This window comes from Arachis duranensis, chromosome 4, assembly GCF_000817695.3.
Source record: "Arachis duranensis cultivar V14167 chromosome 4, aradu.V14167.gnm2.J7QH, whole genome shotgun sequence".
Taxonomy (NCBI): Eukaryota; Viridiplantae; Streptophyta; class Magnoliopsida; order Fabales; family Fabaceae; genus Arachis; species Arachis duranensis.
This window is the reverse complement of record NC_029775.3, coordinates 2,792,511-2,819,657: the sequence shown is the minus strand read 5'-3', so window position 1 is coordinate 2,819,657 and position 27,147 is coordinate 2,792,511. Positions and strand designations below refer to the sequence as shown.

Sequence of the window (27,147 nt, the reverse complement as noted above, 5' to 3'; positions counted from 1 at the left end):
CTGTAAACCGCTACTGCCAGTAGCGGTTTATATAGATATGTGAATCAATGTATTTACGTATTGGATTCGGAAACAATACATTTGTGTAATATTGAGGGTGAAACAATTTAATAACGTAAATTGCCCTTTAGAATATGTATCTTCATCAAATTGGGTCGGGTGACCCGAGTTATGCATTGTTTGTTTTTTTGTTAAGATTAATTTAAATTATAATTTCAATTTTATCACGTGCATGGCACGGGTAATTATACTTGTTTGATAATAAAAAAGGTAACATGTTATGTATTGTTTATTGTTAAGTGTATCAATTCTAAAATAGTTATTAATTAATTTTAGTAATCTATTTTTTTCAATAAATTAAATATATATACTTAATGTGGCCATAAATAACTTAGTAATACTTAAACCCACCAACAAATTTTTATATGTTATTTTACTGTCAAATAAAAATATATTAAAATCAGCTCAAAATAAACAACAAAAGCGAAACTCAAAAAAGAGAACTCAAAAAAACTAAAAAGAAAGTAGTATGGCCTCTAGCAATGCTTATGACTGCTCACGTAATTGGAAATAGAGTGCATAATAATCTCTTCTATTAAATTATTTAATAACTAATCAATATTTGATTGATTGGTCTGAGGTTGAGGTTATCGACAAAAAAAATTTGTCTAAGTTACTTTGTTTCTTTTTGTCCAAGTTACTTCTTTTTTTGTCCAAATTTCTTCTCTTTTTGTCTAACTCACTTCCTTTTTCTTTGTGAGTTTCGGAAGTATCCTACTCCCCTCGAATGGAGAATCTCCTTCATTTTTAATTGAAATTTAAAGAGTATCCCTATATTTTCAGGATTGGATTTCATATTCGAATAAACATCGTAATCATAAGAAAGTAGGCTTTTTAACGACGGGTCTAGCAAACGAACAATTTGGATAGGATCCAACCAATGGATCAATGGGAGAGCCATTTGGTCTCCATCAGAGTCTGCATTGAATCCCTTACAAACTAATTGGTTATGCTATGTTCTTAGTATAAACAGTTTTTTTTTATTGTCAATATATTGGAATGATATGATTCGCTCAGAAGGATTTTCTCTCCCCCCTCTTTTGAACAGCCTGTTATAATAGAAAAGCCTTATATCTTGAAATTAATTCATAAAATTGATGATAAAATACACAGATATTCTTGTGGGCATTATACACTTGTTACGCAACAACCTCTTAGAGGAAGGGCTAAACAAAGAGGACAACGCGTAGGTGAGATGGAGGTTTGGGCTTAGAAAATTCTAACGCACAAAATTTTTCAATAAATAATAAATAATTTAAACTCATTAAAAAAGAATATTATTTTCATTTAGAAAAAAAAATCATAAAAAATTAACATCTCACTTTTATTAATTAAGAAAAAAATCCAATTTTAATATGTTAGGTAGATATTATTAATGAAAGATTGTCCCACTAATTTATTTTATAACCTTTCTACAAGGGATTTCTTTTTTTGTTTGGACAGGTAGCTTTCTACAATATTATAAACTTGGTTTAGCATAATTGGGGTGCGATTTGGATCTTAAAAATTCGATGTGAATCAACAATACAAAGCCAATTTTATATTCCAACAATTAGGGTTGCAAGAATGAGATTATAATCCATGTATTAGGGTGTTTATGGGTTGGGTGAAATTGGATTTGATATGATACGGACTTGATTTAAAATATATGCCGGACCTATTTATTAGACTCAAACTCGACCTTAAATCCAATGAAATCTTTACACTTTAGAGCCACGATTATACCGAATAAAAATTGAGTGAAAATCGGACCGTTAACATTACATTACTTTGATACTTTCTTGTAAATTAGCATGTGAAAATATTCAAATTTTCAAGACTCCAACCATTATTTGATATGGTAAAATTCACTCAGAAAAATATAACAAGAACCAACATTTCTCTAAAATTAAAGCATAACCATAATCAATATTAATATTGTCTAATAACACCAAATATTTAAATTAATACAAATAACACAATATTATACATTAGTATAAAGTCTTATGTATTTTAAACATAAAACATTAATGTATAGTCTTATAATAACTAATAACACAAAATATTAAAATTTACAATATTTAAATTTCACATAAGAATAGCCATCATTCATTACTAATAACAGAAAATATTAATTGTGTATGATGACCGAGTCACCGGGCCGAGTTCGAGTACCCCAAACTATGATCTGGACTCGACCCAAAATAATGATCGAGTCTATTTTTTAGACTTTTATCCGACACTAGACCTAATAAAATCACACCAAATTAACTTTTAAAGTGTTCGGAGACAAACCAGATATTCGAGTCGGATCGTGCCATGTACACCCTGTCATGTATCATATGATATAGAAATTGTTACGTACTTATGCGCATTGGCAATTTGTTACCATGTATCATATGTCGTGACAATAAATTGAAAACAATTTCACTTCTTCAATTAATGGCACTAAATATATGAGACAAGAAAATGAACTTCTCTACCGAAATTTCATACTATATACGCCACCCAACCATCATGAATCCTATGTTATGTGGTACAAATGGTTAGGCACTTAATGTGTTAGTTGCAATGACGCTTGAATAATTTGTCGCATAAAATTGGAATATCATGCTAAAAAAAAGAAAAGAAAAGAAGATAAAAATAAAAAATATAATATGAAACACATGAAATTAATATTACTTTATTAATTGATAATTTATAGTGTCGGTCCCTTCATGGCCAAAAGTGGCATTTATCCAAACCGTAACTTTAAATGATGCTATAAATACTGATCGACAATGGCTAAGGATGTGTGGAGTGTGGACTTAACAGGAACATAAGAAATAAGAGTATTACATTGCATTATCATAGCTGTCACAAAAATCACCAAGAATGATGATAACGTGACACTATACTTGAAGGATTTAAATTCTCTAACTTTTAGATTTGTATTTTAAAAAATAATATATAATTTTTTATTTTTTAATGTTTTATATTTTAGAATTTTTTGTCTTATTTATAAAATAAATTATAAAAAAATCATATTTTATCCTTTAAAAAAAATCGATATTTAAAAAATTTAAATCCACACTTGAGTACAGCAAACAATAGTAAAAAGAAATTAATTTTAATGTATTAAAGTAGTTCTATACGTATATCAAATGGTATAATATCACATTAACAAAAATAATTACTTTTTATATTACTTGTATAAATAGTCATATAAAAATATAAATATAATTATACAACTGTATAAAATATTTTATATTATCAATGTATCAAAATTAAACTCCAATAAAAATTCCAAAAATGTTTTAGATTGTGAATTATTATACAATTTAAGTTTTGGGTAGTAATTTATGTTGCCACTGAATACTCATACACACGATATTGGAGCGAGGAGTAACAATGGATGTTACTTCCCTTCAACTTAATGAAAGAAAGAGAGCAACCCAATTTATCATAATTGAAATGCAACTACATTATATGTATATAAAAATCAGTAGCTAAGTTAATTATTTATATAAAGTATATATAAATAAGAATTATTAATTTCACCTAGTATTTTGTGGAAATTATTAAGTGGATCAGAATAAATTTTGTTGACACAAAAAATTGTTATACAGTCGTTGTAGCCTTTTGCTTACTCATTTAAGTCAAAAGTCTACTTCAATTCAGCACGATGATCAATTAGCTGAAATATAAATATAAAAAGGTGTTTGTTATGATGTCTAAAAAGTATTGTCTAATTATTAAAATAGGTAAAATAATTAATTTTAAATTTAAAAATATAAAAGTTAAATTTTTTTAAATATTTTAAAATTACTATTAAAGATAATTTAGGTAAAAGTTAGACACAAAACAAAAAGTACTATAAAATTACCCATATAAAAAATACTACCCTCAAAAAGAATTTAAGAAAAATAATAGATTTCATCGCCAATTGTGGAGCCTAAAATAAATAAGTAAAGATAGCGACGGCGAAACCTTCCTGATCCATGTTGCCTCCACCAGCTGGTCCTTGTTTTTAGCTTTTTCAAATTTCCAACATAATTTAGGGAAGAAAAAAAAGAAGAAAATTTGTGATCAATATCAGTTAAGTGTTAACTTTATCTGCTCGTGCTAATTAAAAATTCGAAACAAAAGACGGTGTACCGATAAAAAAAATATCAATTTCTTATTGATCATTAGTGTGATAAACTAAAAAATAATTTATCATATTATTTTATTTTTCATAATATGATTCAAATTTCAAACAATTTGACCACGTAAGTTAGTGAACAAAAATTAATGAAATCACTGATAAATTTGGTCTCAATTTACTATATCGTTGTAGTTTTGGTATTTAAATAATTTAAAAACAATGTTGGTTATTTGTTTTAGGAGAAAAACTTTAATAAATATTATTTTTTATTTTTTTTATACTATTAAAATGCTAAAATAAAAAAAATATAAGGAGTCAATGAAATATTTGTATAATATATACAATAAAAATTTAAAGATATTTAATTTAATATTAGAAATACAACTATTAGTGTTATATTTTTTCATCAGTTTAAACTTTTGGAACGAGTAATTTTATGACATGACATTAAAATTATAAATTTAAAAGATCAAAAAATTTAAAAAATAAAAAATTTGATTCTTAATAAACTCCTTAATGTTCTATTAATATTTGTGTGTCGATAATCAGTTTAGAGACTAACAGCAAAGGTCAAATTGAGTATTATCTCAAATTAATGATATTGGTTATGTGAGGGATGACTGGGCAACCAACCACAATAATAGTTACATAATTGTTACTTGTTAGAATATGAATAACAAATCAATAAATAATGGATATGAATCACATGACAGATTAATAATAAACAAATAAATATACACACAAGGTTTTTTTTTTTTTTTAAAAAGGAAATGAGGAAGGAAGAAGAAGAGAAGGGTTTNNNCACTGTAAAAAAAAAAAAAAATTTCTAGGTTTTCTTTTCTTTACTTTTTAAAGTTTTTCCCCCTTTTTTTTTATTTTTGTGTATCGCTTTTTCTCTCTCTATATGGAACCCAATTGGAATTGAATTTGCGATCGAGGAACATCACCTCAGTGCCAGAGACAGTAGTGACAGCTGTATCCACCAGCAAACGCGAAATCCCTTTCAGATTTCGCTGCTGCCGCAAGATCCCACTTCCCTAGCCGGTGTTTTCCACCGCTGTTTCTGCAATCGTAGGGTTTGGGTTTTTGCTTCCTGGTTTTGCGCGTTGCGCTCCTCAGCCATGGCGGCTTCTTCGGGTTCCAGCTGGCGCGAGGGGATGTCCGCCGATAACGTCAAGGGGCTCTGCCTCGCTCTCTCCTCCAGCTTCTTCATCGGCGCCAGCTTCATTGTCAAAAAGAAGGGCTTGAAGAAAGCTGGTGCTAGTGGAATTAGGGCAGGTATTATTCTTTATTCCTCTTTTTTCGTAAGAGCCTTGTTCATTCTCCGCAATTCGCTGCTCAAAGTTCTGAATGTGGGGGTTTAATGGTGTCTTGCAGTTCCAGATTTGTTCTGGTTTAGGGGTCTACACGGATCCCATTGAACTGGGAGCTGGGTAAGGGAATTCTAGAGTGATATGCCTCATATGAAGCTCTGAAGTTAGCTCCTTAACTTTGATTACTTGCCAAGAGTTCATTTTAGAAGTTTGGTTTAGTGTCTGTGAAAAAATTAGATGTTGTATTACTTAAGGATCTGGGTAATTTTAAGTTAAGCCAGTTTCAACTGAGTGAAATTTTAAGTTCAGTGTGGATTTTTTTTTTCCATTGCTAGGGTATTTTTTCTGTTCACATGGCATTTTGGAACTCAGATACTTGTAGAATAGGTAGATCGGCTTCTCATAAAGTTCACAGAACTTCTTGTGCTTTTTTGTGCTCCCTGCTATGGAGTGATTGAGCGATCAATATTCTCAGCATGACTAGTAACGTACATTTTATATACCCAATTAACTTCGAATGAATTGTGCATTAACATAAGTCAATTTCAATAGGTACTATAATTGCTAGTGTTGTTTGGTGTAAATCGTATTGCAAAATAGTACATCTACAATTGTTTCGAGTATTTAACAGAAAATGGAGTTTGATGTGACCTGATCCTGCCATTAGTTTCAAATATAGATACGTTCATGTTGTTGCTACTCATCAGTATGGACAATGGATCATCGGCAATACTAACTGACTTCCCTAATAAATCTCTTTGACAGGAAATGGAGGTTATTCTTACTTGTACGAGCCACTTTGGTGGGTGGGGATGATAACAAGTGAGTTAAACATCATCTGTTTTGTCCTGAATGATTATTTAATTGAATGCTGGACTTTTTCTCATCAACAGTTATGATGCAAATAATTATTGATTGAGTGACATTGTTGACTTGTACAATTGAATTATTCTTTTCCTGGGGGTTGATACCTGCTGCAGCATTTGCTTTGGCCAGTTTCTAGATTTTTTTAAGACTTTAAGTGGGCAATTTATGATATAGTTTCTTCTAGTATGCTTTCCAGTTTTTACTCCTCCTCTCCTGCATGAATTACAAACTTTAAGGAGAAAGTTACTACTTTTTGGTATATTTATCTGACATTTTATCTTTTTTGAAAAGCACATTGCTTAGGCTTGTACATTTCATCTAAATTCAACCATTTTTCTCCACATGTTATACAAGGAAATATTTCCCCATCAACATAAGCCATCCTTAGATTTGACCAATTTGTCATCAGTCCAGGGGAATATTCCTATACAGACAAAAAGCCTTCCTAATACTATACTTAACTTCACATGTATATTGATCTGGGTTCCTTGTGGTTATGATATTAATATGCTGATCAATTTTTTCTTCTAACACATCTTATTGGAACAGTGGTGGTTGGTGAGATTGCCAATTTCGCAGCATATGCATTTGCCCCAGCTATATTGGTCACCCCACTTGGTGCTCTCAGCATTATTATCAGGTATGATAAAAGTTTTGCTTCAGATTGATCCTCAACTTTCTGTTGGTAAATTCTGAGTTGAGCTGCTGTCTTGCAGTGCTGCTCTTGCTCATATTATTTTAAGGGAGAGGCTGCATATATTTGGAATTCTCGGCTGCGTATTGTGTGTTGTGGGGTCTACAACCATTGTTCTACATGCTCCTCAAGAACGGGAAATTGAGTCAGTAAGAGATGTATGGAATCTTGCTATGGATCCAGGTAGTTAAGCTCCCCTGCCTGAAATGTAATTTCCTTTACTCAAACTGTATATACTATAAGATTACTAACTGGACGATACAACATTTCTTCTGCAGCATTTCTCTTCTATGCAGCGTTGGTCATAACTGCTGCCTTTATTCTTATCTTCCACTTCATTCCTCAATATGGCCAGACACACATAATGGTTTATATTGGTGTCTGTTCCCTTGTGGGCTCTTTATCGGTATGCAATCTTTTCGTTGTTGATGAGTTGTATTTGCTCTCTTTGTTGTATAATATTTTTCTGTATTTTAGTTGTAAGTTTTCCTTTGACAGGTTATGAGTGTTAAGGCTCTTGGAATTGCTATAAAGTTAACTCTGTCGGGGATGAATCAACTAATTTACCCTCAGACTTGGGCATTCACTCTAGTTGTAGCTGTTTGTGTTCTTACCCAAATGAATTATTTGAATAAGGTATAGTAATTTTTATTGTTATTCCTTTAAAAGTTACATTTGTTTGAATTTTGATGTACTATCATCTACTTTATGTCAATATCAAACAAGCACTGATACACTTCTTTTTCTTAACAAGTATCATGTAATTGAAACTGGTTTAATAGGATTTTCCATCAGAAGATTCTGTAAAACCTGTTGCGAGGTGTCATGTTTAATGTAGTGTTATTCATAAAGGCTTGTGTTGACAAGAATATAAAATTGTACAAGTGTTATTTATCTTCTGTGGCATGTATGTGATATCTTTCTTGAACCAAAATCTTTTCCTTTGGGAAAACCTTCAAGGATATTACGCTGCATGTGATCTCTCGCTCTTTAAGCGAAGTTATATATCGAGAATTTTGCAACGCGTTAACAATTAATATAAAGAACTGATTTATTAACTTGGGGAACTTACTTCTTTTTCACCTTTTATCCATTTGTGCTTTGATTGCTAGTGCTTTCTACTTCATGATTGACATTATAATAATTGTTTTTCTGCAATCAGGCACTGGACACATTTAATACAGCAGTGGTATCTCCCATATATTATGTTATGTTCACAACATTAACCATTGTGGCTAGCGTCATCATGTTTAAGGTAAATATTCTTGCCTAACTAATATTGATGTGACGTCATTGCTATACTCTTACAGTTCTATAGGTTAACTTGAAATAATCAGAAGTGACTGCATATTCTATCATTTGTCTTTTCGAAAGCGCCTCCATCAATTGTATTTAGGCTTGAGTATTTTCTTAATGAACCATATAGTACTGAGTTTAACGGCACAGCTGCACTAGCCATTCAGGAAGAGAAGTTTGTATTTTTGTTTTCTACTTGCTGCTTCAGATTTGCTTCATTAATTACTCCTTGAAAATTGGATGCATTCTGGTAGATCTGTGCTAGGTTTGTCTTGTTTTCCCCAAGAAGGATGCTCATTCTTTCACTGCATTTTGAAAGATCTAGGGAAAACAAAAATGAAAATAGTGGAGAACTTTTCCCCCCTAGTTCTCAAGATTTTAAATGGAAGAACAAAATTGTTTCTGAATTCCTTAAAAGAAAGAGCAATATGGATGAAATCTAATTTTAATTATACTCTTACTAGTTCTCTTGGGTGACCCTGACGGACTTGCTGGGTTTTTTTGTTCCTTGAACTGTGTCTATGTCAATTTTAGTGGGTCCCTACATAGACCATCTTAATGAACTGCTTGCGTATCGTGTGCGAGAGAGAAGATTACTGTGCGAGAGCCATTAATTTTATTGTTTCACATTAAGTGTCTGTCCATCGATTGATGATTGAGAACTGAATATGATATCAGGACTGGGATGGGCAAAGTCCAACACAAGTTGTCACGGAAATATGTGGGTTTGTGACAATACTTTCAGGAACTTTTCTCCTTCACAAAACTAAGGATTTGTCTGATGGTATGCTTTCTGGTGCTCACAAGAACTCTCTGGTGTAAGGTCTTGAAAGTGTTCAAACATGATTTATTAATGTGATTAGTATCATGGTCTGCAGGTTTACAATCGTCTTTATCTATTAGACTTCCTAAGCACTCAGAAGAGGATGGGGGCGAGGGCATCCCTCTGAGACGGCAAGAATCCATGAGATCACCGTGATACATTCTTTGTGTAGCGTCGCATCTTGCACATCTGACAAGCTTGAGGCGCTGGGGGAGGGACTTTGCCAAGGTCATTGTGTATTTTACTGATTATTTCCTTCCCCATCGTATTATTTTTTTGTGATACAGTTGGAGTGGAAGGATAAGTTTTTCATGTCATTGTTTTTGGGGTCCTGGTGATTATGGTATCGGATCTTGCACTTGCATTGTATACTCTTCCCTCCCTACCTCTTCCCTCTACACACGGAAGACAAACGGCCAATGTAATTTTCTGCACACTGATTATATATAGTGTATCTCTCAGTTAAAATCAGAGTATTCTCCATCAAATTTTGAACTGGATAGCCTAGCAATGTTATTATCACTATCTGCTGTTTGAACTGAGCTGAACAAAATCGGTCTCTCCACTTGTCAGTGCAAAATGTGGCAATCAGCCAATCACATAACAGGACAAATGGTTTGTGTATACATCATAACTTGTAATCTTTTCTGGAGTTAGTTCGACTAATGCTGTAATTTAATGGAAGCTGCTTTTATCAGGGGATTATATTACGCAAGATTTACAAGGATTTATTTGCAATTTTTAAGGTCTTTCATGACCGTCGCCTGCATATATATTAGTAATATAAATTTCAAGGGTCGAGTCTGTAATAACCTCTGTTAGAACTCCACAATCACTAATTTACTATTAATAAATATGTTTGGTCAGAAAGCAACATAAAAAATTGTGTAGTAACATAAACAAGTGACTTTTTGTTGTTCCATGTTCAAAGTGGTAGAAAATATCATTGACAAACGATGTAATTAAAAGTCACAAGAGTTTCACCGGTTATATATGAAATTTTACCACCTAGGTTACGAAATTTCGCTTTTACAAATACTCTAAGTCAACAAATATGTACAGATTGTGGAGTAGTGAAGCCTCTATCTAAAGTGCAGTAAAGTTTAAAATCGTAGCTAGAGATATTTAATTTGTTAGTTGTTATAAATTTAAAATGAACAAAAATATTTTAAAACAAAAATAATCAGTCCAACATAATTCAAAGTCATTTTATTGTTTCAAGTGTTTTTATTTTGTATTTTTTAAATATCATAAAATAATTAAATAATTTTAAATATAATTATATAATTATAAATATTAAATTAAATAAAATAACTTTGAGTTGTTATTTCTTTAACATTACCATAACATGAAATGGTTGTAATTTAGTAAAGATTAAGAATTTAGTTTTAATGAATTGATAATATAGAGTATTTTAAATAATTATTCAATTATATTTTTTTAATAATTATTTACCTCGTTAAAGCAAAAGAGTAGTTTTTTGTTAAAAGTTAGGAGTGACGAATTTGTGATCTTTAAATGAGTACGAGAAGACTATGTGCTTGTTTGGGCGTCATTATTTTGATAAAAAAAAGATATTTTTTCAATGAAAAAATAATTTTTTTATTTTTTAGCGTGTTTGACAAATTTTTAATAGTAAAAGTAAAAGTATTAGAAAAATAAAAAAATCATTTTTTTTGAGAAGTTGTAATTTACGTATTTTTTTAAAAATCTTTTTTTCCTTAAGAAAAAGATATTTTCATATAATAAATAAATAAATAAGGGCTTGTTTGGGTGAGCTTCTAAGAAAAGATTTTTTTTACTTATTATTAGAAGATTTTATAGAAAAGTAGAAATAATTTTATGTTTGGGTATCTTATGTAAAAAGATCTTTTTATTTATCAATTATGTTTAGGTATAACAATATAAAAGTACTTTTTTTGTTTATTTATTGTATTGAAAACATCTTTTTTTTAAGGAAAAAAGACCTTTTAAAAAAAATGTAAATTACAGCTTTTCAAAAAATATGTTTTTTTTTATTTTTCTAGTGCTTTTATTTTTACTATTAGAAATTTGTCAAATACACTAAAAAAAATTTCATTGAAAGAAATTTTTTTTTATCAAGATAATAGCGCCCAAACAAACACTAAGTACTTTTATACCATTTTATTTAAATATAATTGATAAATAAAAAAATTTTTGTATAAAATATCTAAATATAAAATTATTTTTATTTTTTATAAAATTTTTTTAAAAAATAATTTTAAAAAAATCTTCTCTTAAAAACTCACTCAAACAAGCCCTCGGTCAAGAGTAGTTATTTTTGTTGTCAAATGTCTAGACATTAAGTAATTTTATACCCCTGTAAAATTAAATTAAAAATAAAAATGAAGAGCAAAGATGCATAGATAGCGTAACCTTGTAGAATAGCGTTAGGGAGATTAGGCATAAGAGAGTGAAAGAGAATCGTGAGCGTTGAGCGATGAAGTCAAACTAAAACGCTGTGTCGTCTTGTTCCCAATGGACGGCGACGGAGCGGCGAAAGCCAAGGCTGCAGCTGTTGTTTCTCTGTGGCTTCAGGGTTTCGGAGAGGCCTGCTGCCTCCACCGCGTCCTCCTCCTCTGTCTCCGCTCCCGCCCCCTCCTCCGCCGTACCGGCCAGTGCTTCCTCTTCAACGGCTTCATCTTCTTAGGAAGGTTCGTTCCGCCCTCTCCCCTTCCATTTCAATTCCTCCATTGTCTGATTTCCTTTCAATTTGTGCAGTATATTCGTTCTGAACTCTGTTGTCATCCCTGCCTTGTGGTGGATTCTCCCTGATCAATGCTCGCTCCTTCTTTCTCATCAACTCTGTCCCTTACGTGGCACTCTCATATTCTATTCAATCTTGCGTGTTCTTCTCGTTCAGTGCTTTTACGTGAGTATGAATTCAATTACTCTTCCTTCCACTGTAATATGCTTGCTCCGTATCTCATGTTTTCTGATTCTTCCCTGCAGCTGCTTTGGTTTTACCCGCTATATGTCTTTAGCATAGTTCTAAGCACAATCTGGTAACATTCTCTTTCTAATCATCTTCTTATGTTAGAATCTTCATTGTTGATTAAGTACATTGATAATGCCCTAGTGTTTGGTTGGTTCCATAGGAAGGTGCTTCAAGTCATGTTTGAGTTTGTCTTAAAAATTAGGGTTTCAAATAATGTTGTCAGGTATAATGACATTGCCAAGTTTGGGTATGCTGCAATGGGACGATCCAAGTTCACAGGAGAGAAAGACTCGAGCCAGAGCAATTCTCCAACTTCACAAAATGCTAGTCATGTAAAAAAACCAGCTGGCCTGGGAGGGTAAGGTTCAAATTCTTAGTTTCTTTGTCCTTTTCTAGTTGGTGTTAATTATTACTGGATTAATCCATGGTAAAAAGATTCGGCTACGTTGTTTACTTCACTCAGGGTCATGATTGGAATAGGAGAGCAGGTGTACTCAATACTCCTTCTGAGTGTTTTCTTTCTTGAGGTAATAAATTCATTGTAATTTCTTTATTCATTGTTGGTCAAATACTATATAGAGATCTACCTTGATATGTAATAAACTCAGTTCTGCTTCATTTTACCGTTACTGCTCAACTTACAAGCAAGTTCTGATTTTATATGCAGGTCTATGCAACCGGATTTATACCATACATAGGGAAGGTACTCAATTTCTTGCTCCTCGCCTGGATGTATGCATATTACTGCTTCGAGTATGTATCTAGTGTTCTCCTTTCATTTTTAGGGTAAAAGCCTTAGTGTTCTTCAGAATTGGGTATTGTATAACTTCTGTATTTCTTTCTTTGAAATTTTAACTTTGGTTAGGTATAAATGGAATTTCAATGAAGTGCCTCTTGATAAAAGGCTGGACTATTTTCAATCTTACTGGCCATTTTTTGCTGGTTTCGGTAAGGTTTTATTTAAGAACTCATTTACGTCTTCTTTATTAATCATATATACTTGTTAGCCTAGAGAAAATTCTTATGCTTGGATCATGTGGCTATTTTTTGACTGTTTCATTGTTTATATGAACAACCTACTATACTGATCTTAGGAAGAACAGGTCAACTTTTCTGTCTGTTGCTAATAAGGAGTATAACATTAATTAGTCTCATATATAACTGGCATGAGCTTTGGGGATTTTCAACTTTGTCAAGTGTGGAGATTTTGAAGGATATGCTGTACCTGTATTTCCATATGGTGTCGCCTTTGTTAGAATTCAGTCCATTAATATTTTCCTATGGAAGAACATTGAACTATTGATAAAAATTAATATATCATGTTCGATTATTTATCCTCTGATTCACTCCATATTATAGATTAAGAGTTTTGTTTATATCCTCACAGGAAGTCCTTGTGTTTTGGCGATATTCTTTTTCTCACCTCTTGTGAGTTACGGGATTATGGCTATTCTTTACCCACTGGTATGTGCAAACTATCTCAGATGTTCTGCTTCTATTTCTTCTTTATTACTCCTATATTGAATTTGACTTTTAGAATCCTTTCTTTTTTCATTTTTTTTTTTGTTCAAACCAAAATAACATGTTATGTTATTGTGAATGAATATGATAGTAACAGATTTATATTTCAGTTTGTGTTAACTGCAACTGCGTCAAGAGCTGAGCAAGCAATCTCATTTGAAAAGCACAAATGGAGACCTGCAGGAGTGGAAAAGCTTCCAATATTTTATATTGCTGACAATGTGTCGTAAGCTCCCCATCGCTAATCTTTTTACTCTAGAGACATAGCATTACTGAGCATACCTATTAGGCAAATGACCCGAAATTAAAGGGCACTCGTGTGGTAAAATAATGGCCTTAGAGATAAGGTTCCGAGCTCCACGTTGAAACAGCACTGCTACAAACTGCAGCTAGATCCTTGTCATGAAATACTTTCTTCCCCCTGCTTAGTATCCATGATTAGATCACTAAAATGTGTAAAATAATGGGCTTGCAAGCTCTTCATTACTGGTAGACTTTGGTTATTATGATTTTTGCCCACGTACTTTGATTGGCTTTTGTGCAGAATGTGGATGTTGTCTCTTTTACCCCTGGAGAAACGGGACCAGATGCAAGATAGAAAAGCACAATAACAACATTGTTCCGTTGTCATAACTTATTGCTGGTAATGATACAAACTCTGATTTTGTCCAGCATTTAATGTTTCATATAAACTTCCTTGTTCCCACCACTTGTCTGTTCTAAAAGGTTGCTTAATTGGTTTTGTTTGATATGTGCATGCGCGCGCATCCGTGGTAAATGATGTACAGCAAGCATTATGTAATAAGTTGATGCAGTGGACTACATACTTGAAGTTAAAGCTACTAACTACATTGAACCAGAGCCAAACAAAATCACCAAAGTGAACCACATTGGAGAAGGGTTTGCATTTTGGTGGGAGTCCCTCTACCCAAAACATTGTAGAGATGAGATTATATGATGAATTTAGTGTACATGCTTCGTAAATCTTTGTGCATAAGAACAACCTTGATTATCATATGTACAGTTGCATTGTTCTAACGTATTCATATTACCTCCCTAGATTGCATTGAAACTCTTGATACTGCGATGGAATACAATTATTTGAAACTCGTTCTGTTTCTCATCCGAATACTGATGAATTTCTTGGAAAATTTTTGAGCCAGAAAATAGAAATAAAACAAATACTAAATTTTAACTAATAAGGCTGAGATCTTATCTTGCTGTTCTGAAAAAGCCTTACCGCACTAAGGAGAATAAAATATATCATCTATTGTATATTATTAATTTTATAATTAAAATATACTATATGTTATTTTTTATTATAATTGAAATTAAATTTTTAGTTTCAAAATTAAAGAATTTTTTTTTCCATCCTCTTATCTACTTCTATTTTTTTCTCTATTTCTCTCTATTCTTCCCACTTTATATATAACTTATAATTTATATTTTATATTACTAATTTGATAAATTAAAATATGTCATGAGATATTTTTTCATTACAATTAAAATAAAATATTTTTTTAAAAATTAACATACTCCTTTTTTCCTTCTTCTTTATCTTTCTCTCTCTTTTCTCTCTCATTCTCTATCTCTTTCTACCTTTTTATTCTACACAAAATAAAATTAATAAAACAAAATAATTCAAATAAATTCATAAAATTATAAAACTATATTAAATTTATAATTAAATATAATTAAAAAATGATCCCATATTATTACTCATGTCAAAAAATTATATTATTGTTATTATTATATGCATATTTTTTTTTAGTTTTTTTATTTAGTTTTAAATTTTCACAACTTATCTTTTTAATTTTTATTTTTATTTTTCTTCCTTCAAATATTTATTACATATAATTTTAAGAGAATACTAATGTCGTGATTAATAACTAGAATCAAGATTCAATTGTTTCAAAAAAAATTTGAGTTAATTTTATAACTATTAATATAAATTTTTATACTAATATGTAATTATATTTTTATATATAGAGAAAAAAAATATTATTTTTAAATCACAAGCATGAAAATTAATTATTTTTATTTGTACAATAGACTTAACACCTAATCAAATATAAAAATATATACATTAAATTCTTTTAAGTTTTAAATAATAAATATTAAAACTAATCATTAATTAAAAAATTAAACTCTTTTACATAAAAATAATAACTAAAAAAATTTATTATTTGATTTTTTTATCTACAGAGATCATGATCTTCTTAGTCGATAAGGACTTCTGTCTCTTACGACCTTTTTATAAAAATAGTTTAATTTTATAAATTTTGTTTTGTTATAATTTACAATGTTAGAATAAAATCGACATAATTTTAAAAAATTTATCTTCCTAAAAATTATATTCTCGAAATATTATATCGAACAAAAACTCTAGTAATAAAATATACCCAAAGATTATGACTACGACTCACTTTAAATTATTAACCATCGAATTATAGATAGGCTCATTATTTTACTTCTAAAGCCTACAGTAGTAACTACACGTAAAATAAGCACGTAAGTTTACCTTTTTGCCTTAAAATATAGCCTAGAATTAAGAGATTCCTTCGTGCTTTGATAAAGTATAGGAAATTTCTTACTATTCTCTCCAAAGTCTAAATCTGTTTCCTGTACTAATCAGAATTTGTTCATGCTATGTGTTTGAATACAATGATAAAAGGAATAGTTTAATAAAACGACAAGACATCATGATGAAAACGAACTTATTGAATGGAATGGTAATTATTTTGTACGTAACTTTATCTTTCTTTTTTTTAACTCTCTTTTATTATTGGTGAAAACTCAGGTGTAGTCAACTTTACGTGAACTTTTACATATAATTTGATTGATTTGACTAAATTTTCATCTAACGGTTCTCAATTATCAACTTCACGTAAAGATAACTGCACTTGAGTTTCTATCTTTATTATTATTTTTTTTCTTTGAAAAAGTTTAGGTTGATTCCGTCTTAACTAATTCAGAGAAATCAGGAGGTACCTTCATGCCCATTGAACCTTTTACTAACTCAACCAATATTTTCTCGCATTTATATGTAACTTTCGGCTGTGTGTCTGGCAAGGTTCTTGTGTTGCCCAGTGCTCACACCGGCTTTGTTTGGCATTGGATGGTAGCTTCTGCAGTCACTATTACCACCGGCCACGGCGGAGAGCACCCACTTCACTATTCATAATTAGGTATCCATGTTTCTACAAATTAAATTCCCTTATTTTTGTTATGTTTAATAACATTATAGGAATGTTAACAATAGAAAAATTTATTATAATTAAGAATTTTAATTTGATGTATTTGTAGTAGAAATTAATTTTATACGTGTATCTATGCAATTATTTTTTATATTGTCTACATGAATAGTCATATAAAAAAGAATTTAATAGAGTATTTGTACAATGTGTACAATAGGCTATTTATTTGTCCCAATATGAGTTAAAATAAAAACATCTAGGATAAAATACTATTAATTTCTTAAATACAATACATCCATACTATCCAGAATAATCATTTAGGTACCAGAAATAATAAACATCTGATATCTTACTGGATCGAACATATCTAAATCTCCATTATACACATTGTATAAATACTATATTGACTCCTTATACTTTCTCTATAAAAGAACAAATGTAATTGTAGGATTATATAAAATGCGAGTTAACTTTTATTTTAATCTTTAAAATCGGTAAATTTCAATAATTTGGTCTTCAAATTCAAAAAATATACTAATATAATTTTTTGTGTATTTTTTATTATCAAAATTCAACGCTATTAATAATATAGCTCAAATCTTACCTTATTTTACTTATTAAAACGACGTTATACATATTTTGGCAAGAAAAAAAAATACTAAAGAACATTGTTCGAGAATTTAAACAACACTAAACGAAATTAAACTCTATAATTAAATAGTAAAATAACGTTAAGTTGGTGTTTAAATTGTTTTGCGTTGCAATACGTGTTGGCAAAAGAATTGAAGCTAGTTGAGAGTTTATCCTAATTGTGAGAAAAGGAGGCAAACAGTTAAAGAGAGACAGAGAACTGAAGCGGGAAGAAGAGAATCATTGTCCCCTAAAGTTCTCTGCCCACGCGCGGTACCCTCGTGGACTCACACTCTCACCTGGCAGCCTTCTGATTGGAGCACGTGAAGCGCGTGGTTCTTTATTCACTCACTCATTCAGTGAAAGTCAAGTGGTCCCAACCTTGCGGTTATTCCTACTTGTAGTTCATGTACATCATGCATCCTTGTTCACCACTCATCCTCACCGTCCGTTTTATTTACCAGATCAACAACCATGATCATCACGCTTTTCTTCTTCCCATTATTATTTTAATTAAGATGTAATTTTTCTTGTAAAGTGGGTGAAAGTTTAGTTTTGTCTGCTAATAATAAACCAGAAACTATAGGGTATCCTATGGTGGATTAATTATATGATATCCACATATATAAATATCTTGTTTGATTGGTGTTAGAAATAAATATTTTACTGTGGACATGAACTGGCTTCCAAGTTCCAATTATAGTTGTGGTCCATGACTCTTCATACCTCTGCTAAAATGTTACTAAGCTAAAACAAATAAAACAAATGCAGGTATATAGCTCCAATTGTGAGATGACTATACCTCAAATTGAAGATCCAATTTAATTTGTACAGAATCTTTTTATAGTATAGATTTTTACAAACAACAAAATAAATATCCCTGTTCAGTACTTGTTTAGCTCAAATGAACTTGTTTCCAACTCTTAGGAGAAAAATTGCAAAAAGATAAACCTTATATAGAATTGTTATACCAGCGGCGTGCACTTTTAAATGTACATATCATTACACTTCAAATTCAAATCCAGCTAGTGGAAACTGCTTTGGCAGTATAAAACAATTGGGAATCCAAAGCATCAATATTGTTCCCTACATATATAAATAGGTGGAAACTCAAATATAGTCGACTTCAGGTGAAATTGATAGTTGAGAATCGTTAGATGAAAATTTAGTTAAATTAGTCAAATCATTTAACAGCTCTCAACTATCAATTTTACGTGAAGTCGACTGCACCTGAGTTTTCACCGTATAAATATAGCAAATAAGGTTAAATGGTTAAAAAAAATAACAAGAATGATTGGGCAATGAAATTGACTGTTCAAGTCAACAGCAAAGTCATTATCCTTGCCGCCTTGGCTTATACACAACGTTACCGTCCTTTAGTTGAAATTACAATTACTATTGATTTTCTTCCTTTTCTTTTTGTCTTTTATTGCCCATCACAATTCAATACTTCCCTACCTATTTTCAAATTCCTTTTGACTTATCTTCCAATTAACATTATTATTATTTTGTTAATTATACGTATGGAGAAAAGTGTAAAATATATATGGCCAATATAACATCAAACACATGAGATATTTCAACTCACAAGAATAATCCATTTATATACTATAGTGTTGTCAATCATGCTAAATATACACATAATCAATGAATATGATAGGTATTATAAAGTAATAATTGACTATCGTTGCTCAATAATGTTTCATTTTAAAAATTATTGGGATCGCGTACATACATACTTTTTTTTCTGATAAATCATGTCTCATCTTAAATCGTTAGCTGTGAAACATAAAAATATCGAATGAATACAAAGGTGAAAAAATATATAATTGAAACATATGTACGTAACATATAAACAATGTTTAATTTTATTAAGAAAAAAGAAATGCATATTGTATATAAAATTATAAATAATTTTGGTCTCTCTCACTCCTTACCTGGCAATGATCCCAATTTGGCTAGCTAGTTGGATATTATAATCAATCATTCAAGTGTCGAAACTATTTGAATTTGTTTAATATTATACTAAAATAATTGTAGATAAAGTAAAAGATGAAAGAAATAAAATAACTGAAGCAGCAGCAGCAAGAGGGGTATTAGCTATTGAAAATTTTCATTTAAATCCTTTTTTTTTTTGAGTTTTAATTAAGGGTATTTTTCATACATAAGTGAAAATAAATACAAGACAATAGAAAAGAGAAATGTGTTCCTCCTATACATAAACACTCGTCCCTTTGGACCAAAATCAAAATGTAAATGGCAATAGGAAAGTAAAAGTAGTATGAAATGAAGTTACAGAAAAATCAACATAAAGAGAAGAAGAATTAACTAAAAAGCACAGTATCATCTGAGGAGGCAGTAGCAGCAGAATTTTCAAAGAACTCATCATCATGGATCTACAAAAAATTATAAAGGCATAATAAGTATAAAACTGTATGTGTATTGCAATGAAATGGATGGGAAGGAATTTATGCAGAGATTAGTAATTACTATGAGTGGCCGGGGAGTCATTGGGAGCTGTTAGGACCATCTTCCCCGCTGTCTGCAGCCTGAGGAGGAGGAGGAGGCTGATGTTGATGATGATGATGATGAGAAGAAGAAGAATTGATGTTCATATTCATGTTCATGTTCAAACCAGCTCTTGTGTAAGCATTCAAAGCAGCCAGCATTCCCAAGTTTGATTCTGACATCGTTAATCCAAGATGCTGAGACGGCGGCTGCTGCTGTTGCTGCGCCGCCGGCATTACCATCGAACCCAGCTGAAGCCCACCGCGTCCCTCTTGCTGGAATTCAACGCCGCCACTGGGGGAAAGGTTGAACCTCGGCATCAAGTGTAGTGGGCCTTGCAACGTGTTGTTACCACCGCCGCCGCCGCCGCCGCCGCCACCGCCACCCTGATGAGCAAACGGCCACATCTGCGCCTCCGAGGCTGCAGCACCGGTGGCCACACCACCTGCACCTCCAGCAGTCACTGGAAGCATCCAGATTGTGCTGCCTGGTGCACCGGCGGTGGCGGGTGCGGGCGCTACCGCCCACATGGCAGTGGCAGGTACCAAATTGGATTGGCGAAGAAGTCCATGTCCAGAAGAACCACCACCACCACCACCTCCTCCTCCTCCTTCTGGTTGAGGTTGCTGTTGTTGCAGCTGCATTTGTAGGTTGGTTTTGAACGGCTTTGGCGAAGAACCATCGGCAGCAGCTGCACCTGCACCACCACTTTCATTGTTCTGCGACTCCGACGGATGATTGCTCTCATCTTTGAACAGGTCTTCTCTGAAGCGTTTCCTCATATAGTTCTCGCTGGAGTCGGCGGCGCCGCCGGGAAGCGCTTCTGCGATTTGGTCAGCAGTCATAAGGTGCTGGTGCTGCGCGTGGTGAGGGTGAAACCCTAGCAACGCCGTGTGCTGGTGAAACGCTTCCTCGTAAGAAGGATGGTGGTGAGCGAGTGCCAACGCTGCAGCGTGGAAAGTGTGAGGTGCGGACTTGGACGGCGGAGCGGAGAGCGTGGAGCCGCTGCTTCTTAGAGAGACGTTGAGGGTGGAGAAATTAGCGGGGATGGTGCCGGTGCCGGTGGCGGCGATGATAGCAGGCTCAGCCTGCTGGAGAAGCCACTCGATGGTCTCTCCGTCTGACTTGTGTCCCAATTCTCTGGTCAACTGGAAAACCCTAGCGGCGCATGTGGCGGGCATTCGGATTCTGCGGCCTCGACCGTCGACCTTTGTATGCCTGTCCTTGGTGGACCTCTTGGGTGCAGTCTGGAGCTGGTTGTCGTCAGATCTGGTGGCGATGGCGAGGTTGGCGTCGATGGTGGTGGAAGAAGAAGTTGAATTGGATGAAGAAGAAGACGACGAAGTTGAAGAAGACATGGACCCCCCCATGATGAAGGGCCTTCCGGTGGCGGTGGTGGCTCCATCAAAGGGGACCACAAGGTTGCTGTTATTGTTGTTGTTGTTGCCGCTCTGCTGCTTCTTCTTCTTGTTTTGCAAATCTGATACTTCCATTTACCCCTCTTTCTCTCTCTCTCTCTCTTGTTTTTTTTTTCCCTTCTTTGATTATTCTATCTTCGTATTCATCATCACCCTCAACCCATCTTCAAGCTTAGGACTAAGGAGGAAGGGAAAACAAGGCCACTCGTGGGGTCTCGTAAAAGTTTAATTCTTCTTCAGTCTTCACACACCACAACACAAAAGGCATCTAATGCACCACCACAAGTCAAATGACAAAACTGCCCTTCCATATATTTTATTCAACGACTGCATCACCTACTAAAGTTTGCTATGCATGTATATACAAACCCCTCTTCCCTCGCAAATTGCTGTCTAAACAAAAGGAGACCGTCAATTTTTGCACCAACCACTCCCACTAACTAATTCAAATCCTCTTATTATCATCACCAGCTGCTTTATGTATCATAATTCATATCGTTGAAAAATAAAAATAAATCGAAGAAAATTTCAGAGAAGATCAAATATATAGCAATCAGAGAAGATCAAATATAACACGATTTTAGTCAACTTGGCATCGATTCGAATTTAATAAATTATCAAATCCGTCCTTAAAAATCTATAGATAAGAATAGACAGAGTATCACATTTTATATTATAAATATTTTAATATTATTTTATAACTTTTTTTAAAAAAAATTAAAACTAATAAAAAATACATATTTTTAACACTTCTAATAAATTATTACATTTTCAAATATTACGTGGTAATGTTTTTTTTCCTACACTTATTCAGATTCATTTTAAAGCAACGTGAAAATCACGTGCTGCATGCATGTTAAGACCGCCATTGACTCATCAGAATGTTCGGACTTTGGATTCAGAGTATATATTAAAAATTCCAAGAAATCCATCCATCCATCTCATTTAGATGTTCATAGATTTGAGGAACGTAAATATATATATTGATGTTAAGCATTCCTTTATATATTTATATATTTATAATTCAACTCTGCTAAAAAGAGAAGAAAACAAAAATGTGAACAAGGCCTTTTTGCTGACTAAAACTAAGGTGTATGTGTATGTAAACAAATATTTATTTCTTCCTTAATTGATTTTTTTTTTTATTAATGTTAGGAAAGGTTGAATTTCATTTTTCAGTCTTTGCACGAGGTATATGGTGGAGAATTGAAGATCTGCACCCTCTGCATTTCTTGGTTGCATTAGTGTACAATTTTGTCTGTCATCATCACTATATATTAATGTTGACCATACCTGGAAGAGTAGATATGTATCTATTATTTTTTCTTTCTTTGTATTTGTACCCATTACTTATTATTATATTCATCTATATTAAATATATTTATATAAAAAATTATAGATGTCATGTTATTATTGGACATCTTTATTAAATCAGTTAATAATTTATTTTTTAATATATCAAAACAAAATCGATTTATCATAGCAACAATAATAAACCCAATTGTCTACATTATAATTATTAGATCTGATTTGATTCGATTGAATTACACAATTTAAATTAAATATCTTTAAATTTTTTGATAAAAAGATATATATTTTTGACTTTTTGTTTTGTAGATATTTAAATCCCTAAAAATTTAAAAATACAATTAGATTCCTAACAAAAAATTTGAGTTTATCATTATTATTATTATAAAAAAATCAATTTTATTCTAATTTGTTAAGAAATTCAAAAATAATTACTTTATTAATATATTCAATAATAATATAATACATAAATGTCTTTATAAAAAAACATTACGCGTATGAAAGCATCCTCTTGATTTTTATATTATTTTTATAAAATAAAAATAAAAAGTATGATCAGCCAACTCAGGAAACAAAAAGAAAATTGAAACCAGCCAAGAGATCCAATCTGGACCCACTTGCTTTATTATATTATTTCAGTTTGAACAGATAATCATCATTCATCAGATATAATTAAACATACTAATTAAGTACTAACCACACAAACCCAACCTTCATCTTTATCTCTAACCTGTTAACAATATTAAATTCCACAAATCAATCGCCATTATCATGTAGATCACGATTATAAAAACACATAAACTAATGAACCAATAATCACTGTTCCACTATGCTGATGAAGGGTCATAAAAGTAATTCAACCTGTAACAAAAATAAAAAAATTATTATTTAAATTATATTTTATTGGCTTAAATTTTCAATATTTATTTAAGCAATTTAGTTACTTATTATAACTTTTGTTTAAATAGAATTTACATTCTATATTTCATAATAATAAATCTCCTCATGACTTACTATTAGACTAATAAAATAGATAAGGTTTTGGAATTTCTTTATAATGAATTTATAAGTTTTTGAAGCTAGAAAATGTATTAGTTAAGCTTCTAAATAACTATAGCGATATATTCATAGCTCACGTTTTATATTGATGGACATGTTTCATCTTTCTGTCAAACTTTGTAAATTTAATAATATAACTTTTTAAAAATGTAAAAATTTTATTTAAAAGAAAAAATAAAGACTTTTCATATTTCTCTTACTATTATTATTTGGTAGATTATACTGCTCAGTATGAATTTTACTGTAGTGCCTGCCAAGTAATAAGGACAGGCACAGTAAAAATTACTATGCATGTCTCATCCCCTCCTTGTTTGGTTCTTCCTCATAATAAATAAGGGAAGGATTCTTGAAAGAGACTTTCCCATTTTCATTTTCCTTTTTTATTTTGGAAAAAAAAAAACAAAAAATCCTGTCTCTTAATCTGTTTCTAGTTGCTACAATAGAAAACAAGTTCCAACTAATTAAAAAATGATGTATTATTGTGGCTCATTTTTTTTATATGAGAAACATGTGTGTGTTGTGCAATGTGGCGATGACTGTGGGTGCTAGATATGGACGTGGGACAGTTTTTTTAAAATAGAAAATGAAAAAATTGAACCATCTGATTTTATAAAAAAAATTAAGCCAACTAATTGAACGTTCAAATTAGTATGAAAGAAAAAATTTAAATTTCAACAAAGCTAATCGAATTCTCCAATTTGTGTTTAAAAAATAAAAAAAAAATTTGTGATAGACAAATCAAAAGGTCCGATTTGTATATCAAAAAATCGAACGGTCCAATTTTTATTCCTGACACCACAGTTGTGTGTATTATTGTTTCTCCTAGTAATAAAAAGTTTTGATTGTATTAATTATTTATATATTACATCACATTCCAAAATGATGGTGTGATAAGATTGTCAGAAAAAAGATTGTCAAAAAAAAAAAAAAAAAATGAGTCCCACTTAGAATGGTATTTGAAAAGGGTCATTAAAATAGAAGCAGTGTGGTATGTGTGTGTTATTTAAGAAAAGTGTGACCCGCAGCTAAAATATACTACTCCTACTACTCTATCTCTATGCCTATGCTAGTAGGTTTAATGTGTGTATGGCTTATCCAATAGTATTTCAGTGCCAATCTTTATTTATTTCTGTTCCCACTTGCTTTCTTTGGAGTCTCATCTTTACCCTAATTAACCCTTATTTTGCCAAACATAGATACCTAGCTCTCCCTCTCCACATGGATTCTTGTAAAGAATATCAAAGAAAATGCAAAACCAAGTTTATACACATTGGATATAACTAAAATATCAATTGGTGTTAGATATTACTATGAAAAATTAATAAAATATCATAAAATTATTAAAATTTATTATTTATTATTATTACTTAATTATTAATATTTAAAGTATAAAATAAAATATATTATTAAAATATTAGATTAAAAAATTAAATTAATAATTTAAGTAATGACAAAAAATAATAAATTTTAATAGTCTCTAACATGGTTCTATAACCAAAATTAACTAATAAAATTTGTTACTAGAATTGAATACACATTAAAAATAAAAACTCTACAACCAAGTAAAATAGTTAACTAAGTTGTTATATACTTATTTAGGTGCCATTATTTTGATAAAATAAGATCTTTTTTCAATAAAAAATATATTTTTTATTTTTTAATGTGTTTGGCAAATTTCTAATAGTAAAAATAAAAGCACTAAAATTAGAAAACATCTTTTTTGAGAAGCTGTAATTTATATCTTTTTTTAAAAGATCTTTTTTTCTTAAAAAAAAGATATTTTTTATATAGTAGATAAACAAAAAAAGTATTTTTATATTGTTATACCCAAACATAATTGATAAATAAAAAGATCTTTTTACATAAGATACCCAAACATAAAATTACTTTTACTTTTTCATAAGATCTTTTAAAAAAGATAACTCGAAAAAAATATCTTTTTTTAGAAGCTCACCCAAACAAGCCCTATAAAGGTTTTAAATTCACGCGTACTTTTTCTTCATCCATGTTGCTACCATTTCTTTTTGTTTTCCTCCTTTTTTCTCATCATTTTTCTTTTTCGTTATCATCGTCATCGTCACCACCACCACTACCACCTCCTCCTCCTCCTCCATTTAAATTTCTTCTTCTCCTTCATTTTTCTCCTCCATCTTCATAATCATCGTCATTATCATCATCATCATTATCGTTATTGTTATTGTTATTGTCATCATTATCGTCTTCTCCTCCTTTTTTTTCATCTTTCTCTTTTATTATTGCTGTCGTCACCACCACCACGCCATTACTTCCATGTCTTTCTTTTCTCGTTTGAATTTCTTTGATCTCCTCCTTCCTTTTCCTCTTCCACCTCCTACTCCATCATTATTACTATCATCATCATCGTCCTCTTCTTTTTTAAATATAGAAGTGCACTTTATTTAAATCTAGAATGCACCAAAATTACTGACAATACACGAACAAACTCGGTTCAAAATAAGCACAGACCAAATGCACCTTATTTAAATCCATAATGCACCGAAACTACTTAATGATGACGTCACACAAACGAACTCAATTCAAAACAATCACAGACTAAAAATCCACCTTATTTAAATCTAGAATGCACCAAAAATACTTAAAGATAACTCAAAATTAAACTTCTACTCCTCCTTATTCTTCTTCATTATCATTAGCATCTTCTTCTTTTCTTATTCATCTTTTCCTTCTTATTTTATCTTCTCATGATTCTTCTTATTTTACTCTCTTAACAAGAATAAAAATAAGAAAAAAATCAAATAAAAAAAAGAAGAACTACATAATGCTACAAAATTACTTTTGGAAGAGGAGGAATATATATCCATTTAACTAAATAAGATTGCGATACATTACAAACATGTTTATTCAAATCTAATATGAGAAGCAATGCTCCTAAAAGAAAAAATAAAAGCAACAAAAGAAAGAAAGAAAGAAAGAAAGAAAGAAAGAAAGAAAGAAAGAAAGAAAGAAGAAAAATATAGCATTAAAGAAGACATTTTTATATTTTTGTAGTGAAATTTTGGTGTAAAAGTCAAGAAATTTATATGTTATTGTTAAGAAATCTCGGTGTTGTTTGTTATGATAAATTTTGCATACTTAAAAATTCTTCCTCTTCTTCCTCCTCATCTTCTACTACTTCTTCTTTTCCATCTTTTTCTTCTTCATCTTCTTCTTTTTATTTTATTTTTCATAATTCTTCTTGTTTTACTCTTTTAAGAGGAATAAAAAAATAATGCTGCAAAATTACTAGAAAAGAAAGGAGAAAAAAATCATAGCAATGCAATAAAAGAACGATAATGGGGAGAAAACACACAAAGAAGAAGAAGGAAAAATGTGAAGAAGAAGGAAGAACGCGAAGAAGAAGAAAGAATGCG

General features: G+C 31.3%; 3 protein-coding genes across 4 annotated transcripts; 2 read left to right on the top strand and 1 right to left on the bottom strand.

The window, feature by feature from the left end:
• The first annotated feature begins 4,973 nt into the window (after positions 1-4,973).
• LOC107482751 (probable magnesium transporter NIPA4) lies at positions 4,974-9,629 on the top strand. Its single transcript, XM_016103317.3, has 9 exons — positions 4,974-5,443; positions 6,244-6,300; positions 6,895-6,985; positions 7,062-7,222; positions 7,318-7,445; positions 7,538-7,675; positions 8,202-8,294; positions 9,014-9,119; positions 9,214-9,629. The coding sequence occupies exons 1-9, from the start codon at positions 5,287-5,289 to the stop codon at positions 9,312-9,314; spliced, it is 1,032 nt and encodes a 343-aa protein (XP_015958803.1). The 5' UTR covers positions 4,974-5,286; the 3' UTR covers positions 9,315-9,629.
• Positions 9,630-11,566: 1,937 nt separating this feature from the next.
• LOC107482752 (protein EI24 homolog) lies at positions 11,567-14,761 on the top strand. 2 transcript variants are annotated; one of them, XM_016103319.3, is made up of 11 exons: positions 11,567-11,833; positions 11,901-12,051; positions 12,132-12,184; positions 12,341-12,475; positions 12,581-12,644; positions 12,785-12,870; positions 12,983-13,065; positions 13,505-13,581; positions 13,749-13,864; positions 14,183-14,281; positions 14,454-14,761. In XM_016103319.3, the coding sequence occupies exons 1-10, from the start codon at positions 11,658-11,660 to the stop codon at positions 14,247-14,249; spliced, it is 1,008 nt and encodes a 335-aa protein (XP_015958805.1). In that variant the 5' UTR covers positions 11,567-11,657; the 3' UTR covers positions 14,250-14,281; positions 14,454-14,761. The 2 variants fall into 2 exon arrangements, with proteins under 2 accessions (XP_015958805.1, XP_015958804.1); XM_016103318.3 differs by having other exon boundaries at positions 14,427-14,761.
• Positions 14,762-19,561: 4,800 nt separating this feature from the next.
• Positions 19,562-21,834, bottom strand: LOC107482753 (transcription factor TCP8). Its single transcript, XM_016103320.3, has 2 exons — positions 19,956-21,834; positions 19,562-19,861 (listed from the first exon to the last, which is right to left on the bottom strand). Exon 1 carries the CDS (start codon positions 21,464-21,466, stop codon positions 19,973-19,975), a length of 1,494 nt encoding a protein of 497 aa, XP_015958806.1. The 5' UTR covers positions 21,467-21,834; the 3' UTR covers positions 19,562-19,861; positions 19,956-19,972.
• Positions 21,835-27,147: the final 5,313 nt, after the last annotated feature.

Excerpts from the sequence above, each read along its gene's own strand:
- LOC107482751 (XM_016103317.3), top strand. The coding sequence starts at position 5,287 with ATGGCGGCTTCTTCGGGTTCCAGCTGGCGCGAGGGGATGTCCGCCGAT. Across the intron at positions 5,444-6,243 it reads TGCTAGTGGAATTAGGGCAG|GAAATGGAGGTTATTCTTAC; the intron begins GTATTATTCTTT and ends TCTCTTTGACAG. Across the intron at positions 8,295-9,013 it reads CTAGCGTCATCATGTTTAAG|GACTGGGATGGGCAAAGTCC; the intron begins GTAAATATTCTT and ends ATATGATATCAG.
- LOC107482752 (XM_016103319.3), top strand. The coding sequence starts at position 11,658 with ATGGACGGCGACGGAGCGGCGAAAGCCAAGGCTGCAGCTGTTGTTTCT. Across the intron at positions 12,871-12,982 it reads TATGCATATTACTGCTTCGA|GTATAAATGGAATTTCAATG; the intron begins GTATGTATCTAG and ends AACTTTGGTTAG. Across the intron at positions 13,865-14,182 it reads TATATTGCTGACAATGTGTC|AATGTGGATGTTGTCTCTTT; the intron begins GTAAGCTCCCCA and ends GCTTTTGTGCAG.
- LOC107482753 (XM_016103320.3), bottom strand. The coding sequence starts at position 21,466 with ATGGAAGTATCAGATTTGCAAAACAAGAAGAAGAAGCAGCAGAGCGGC.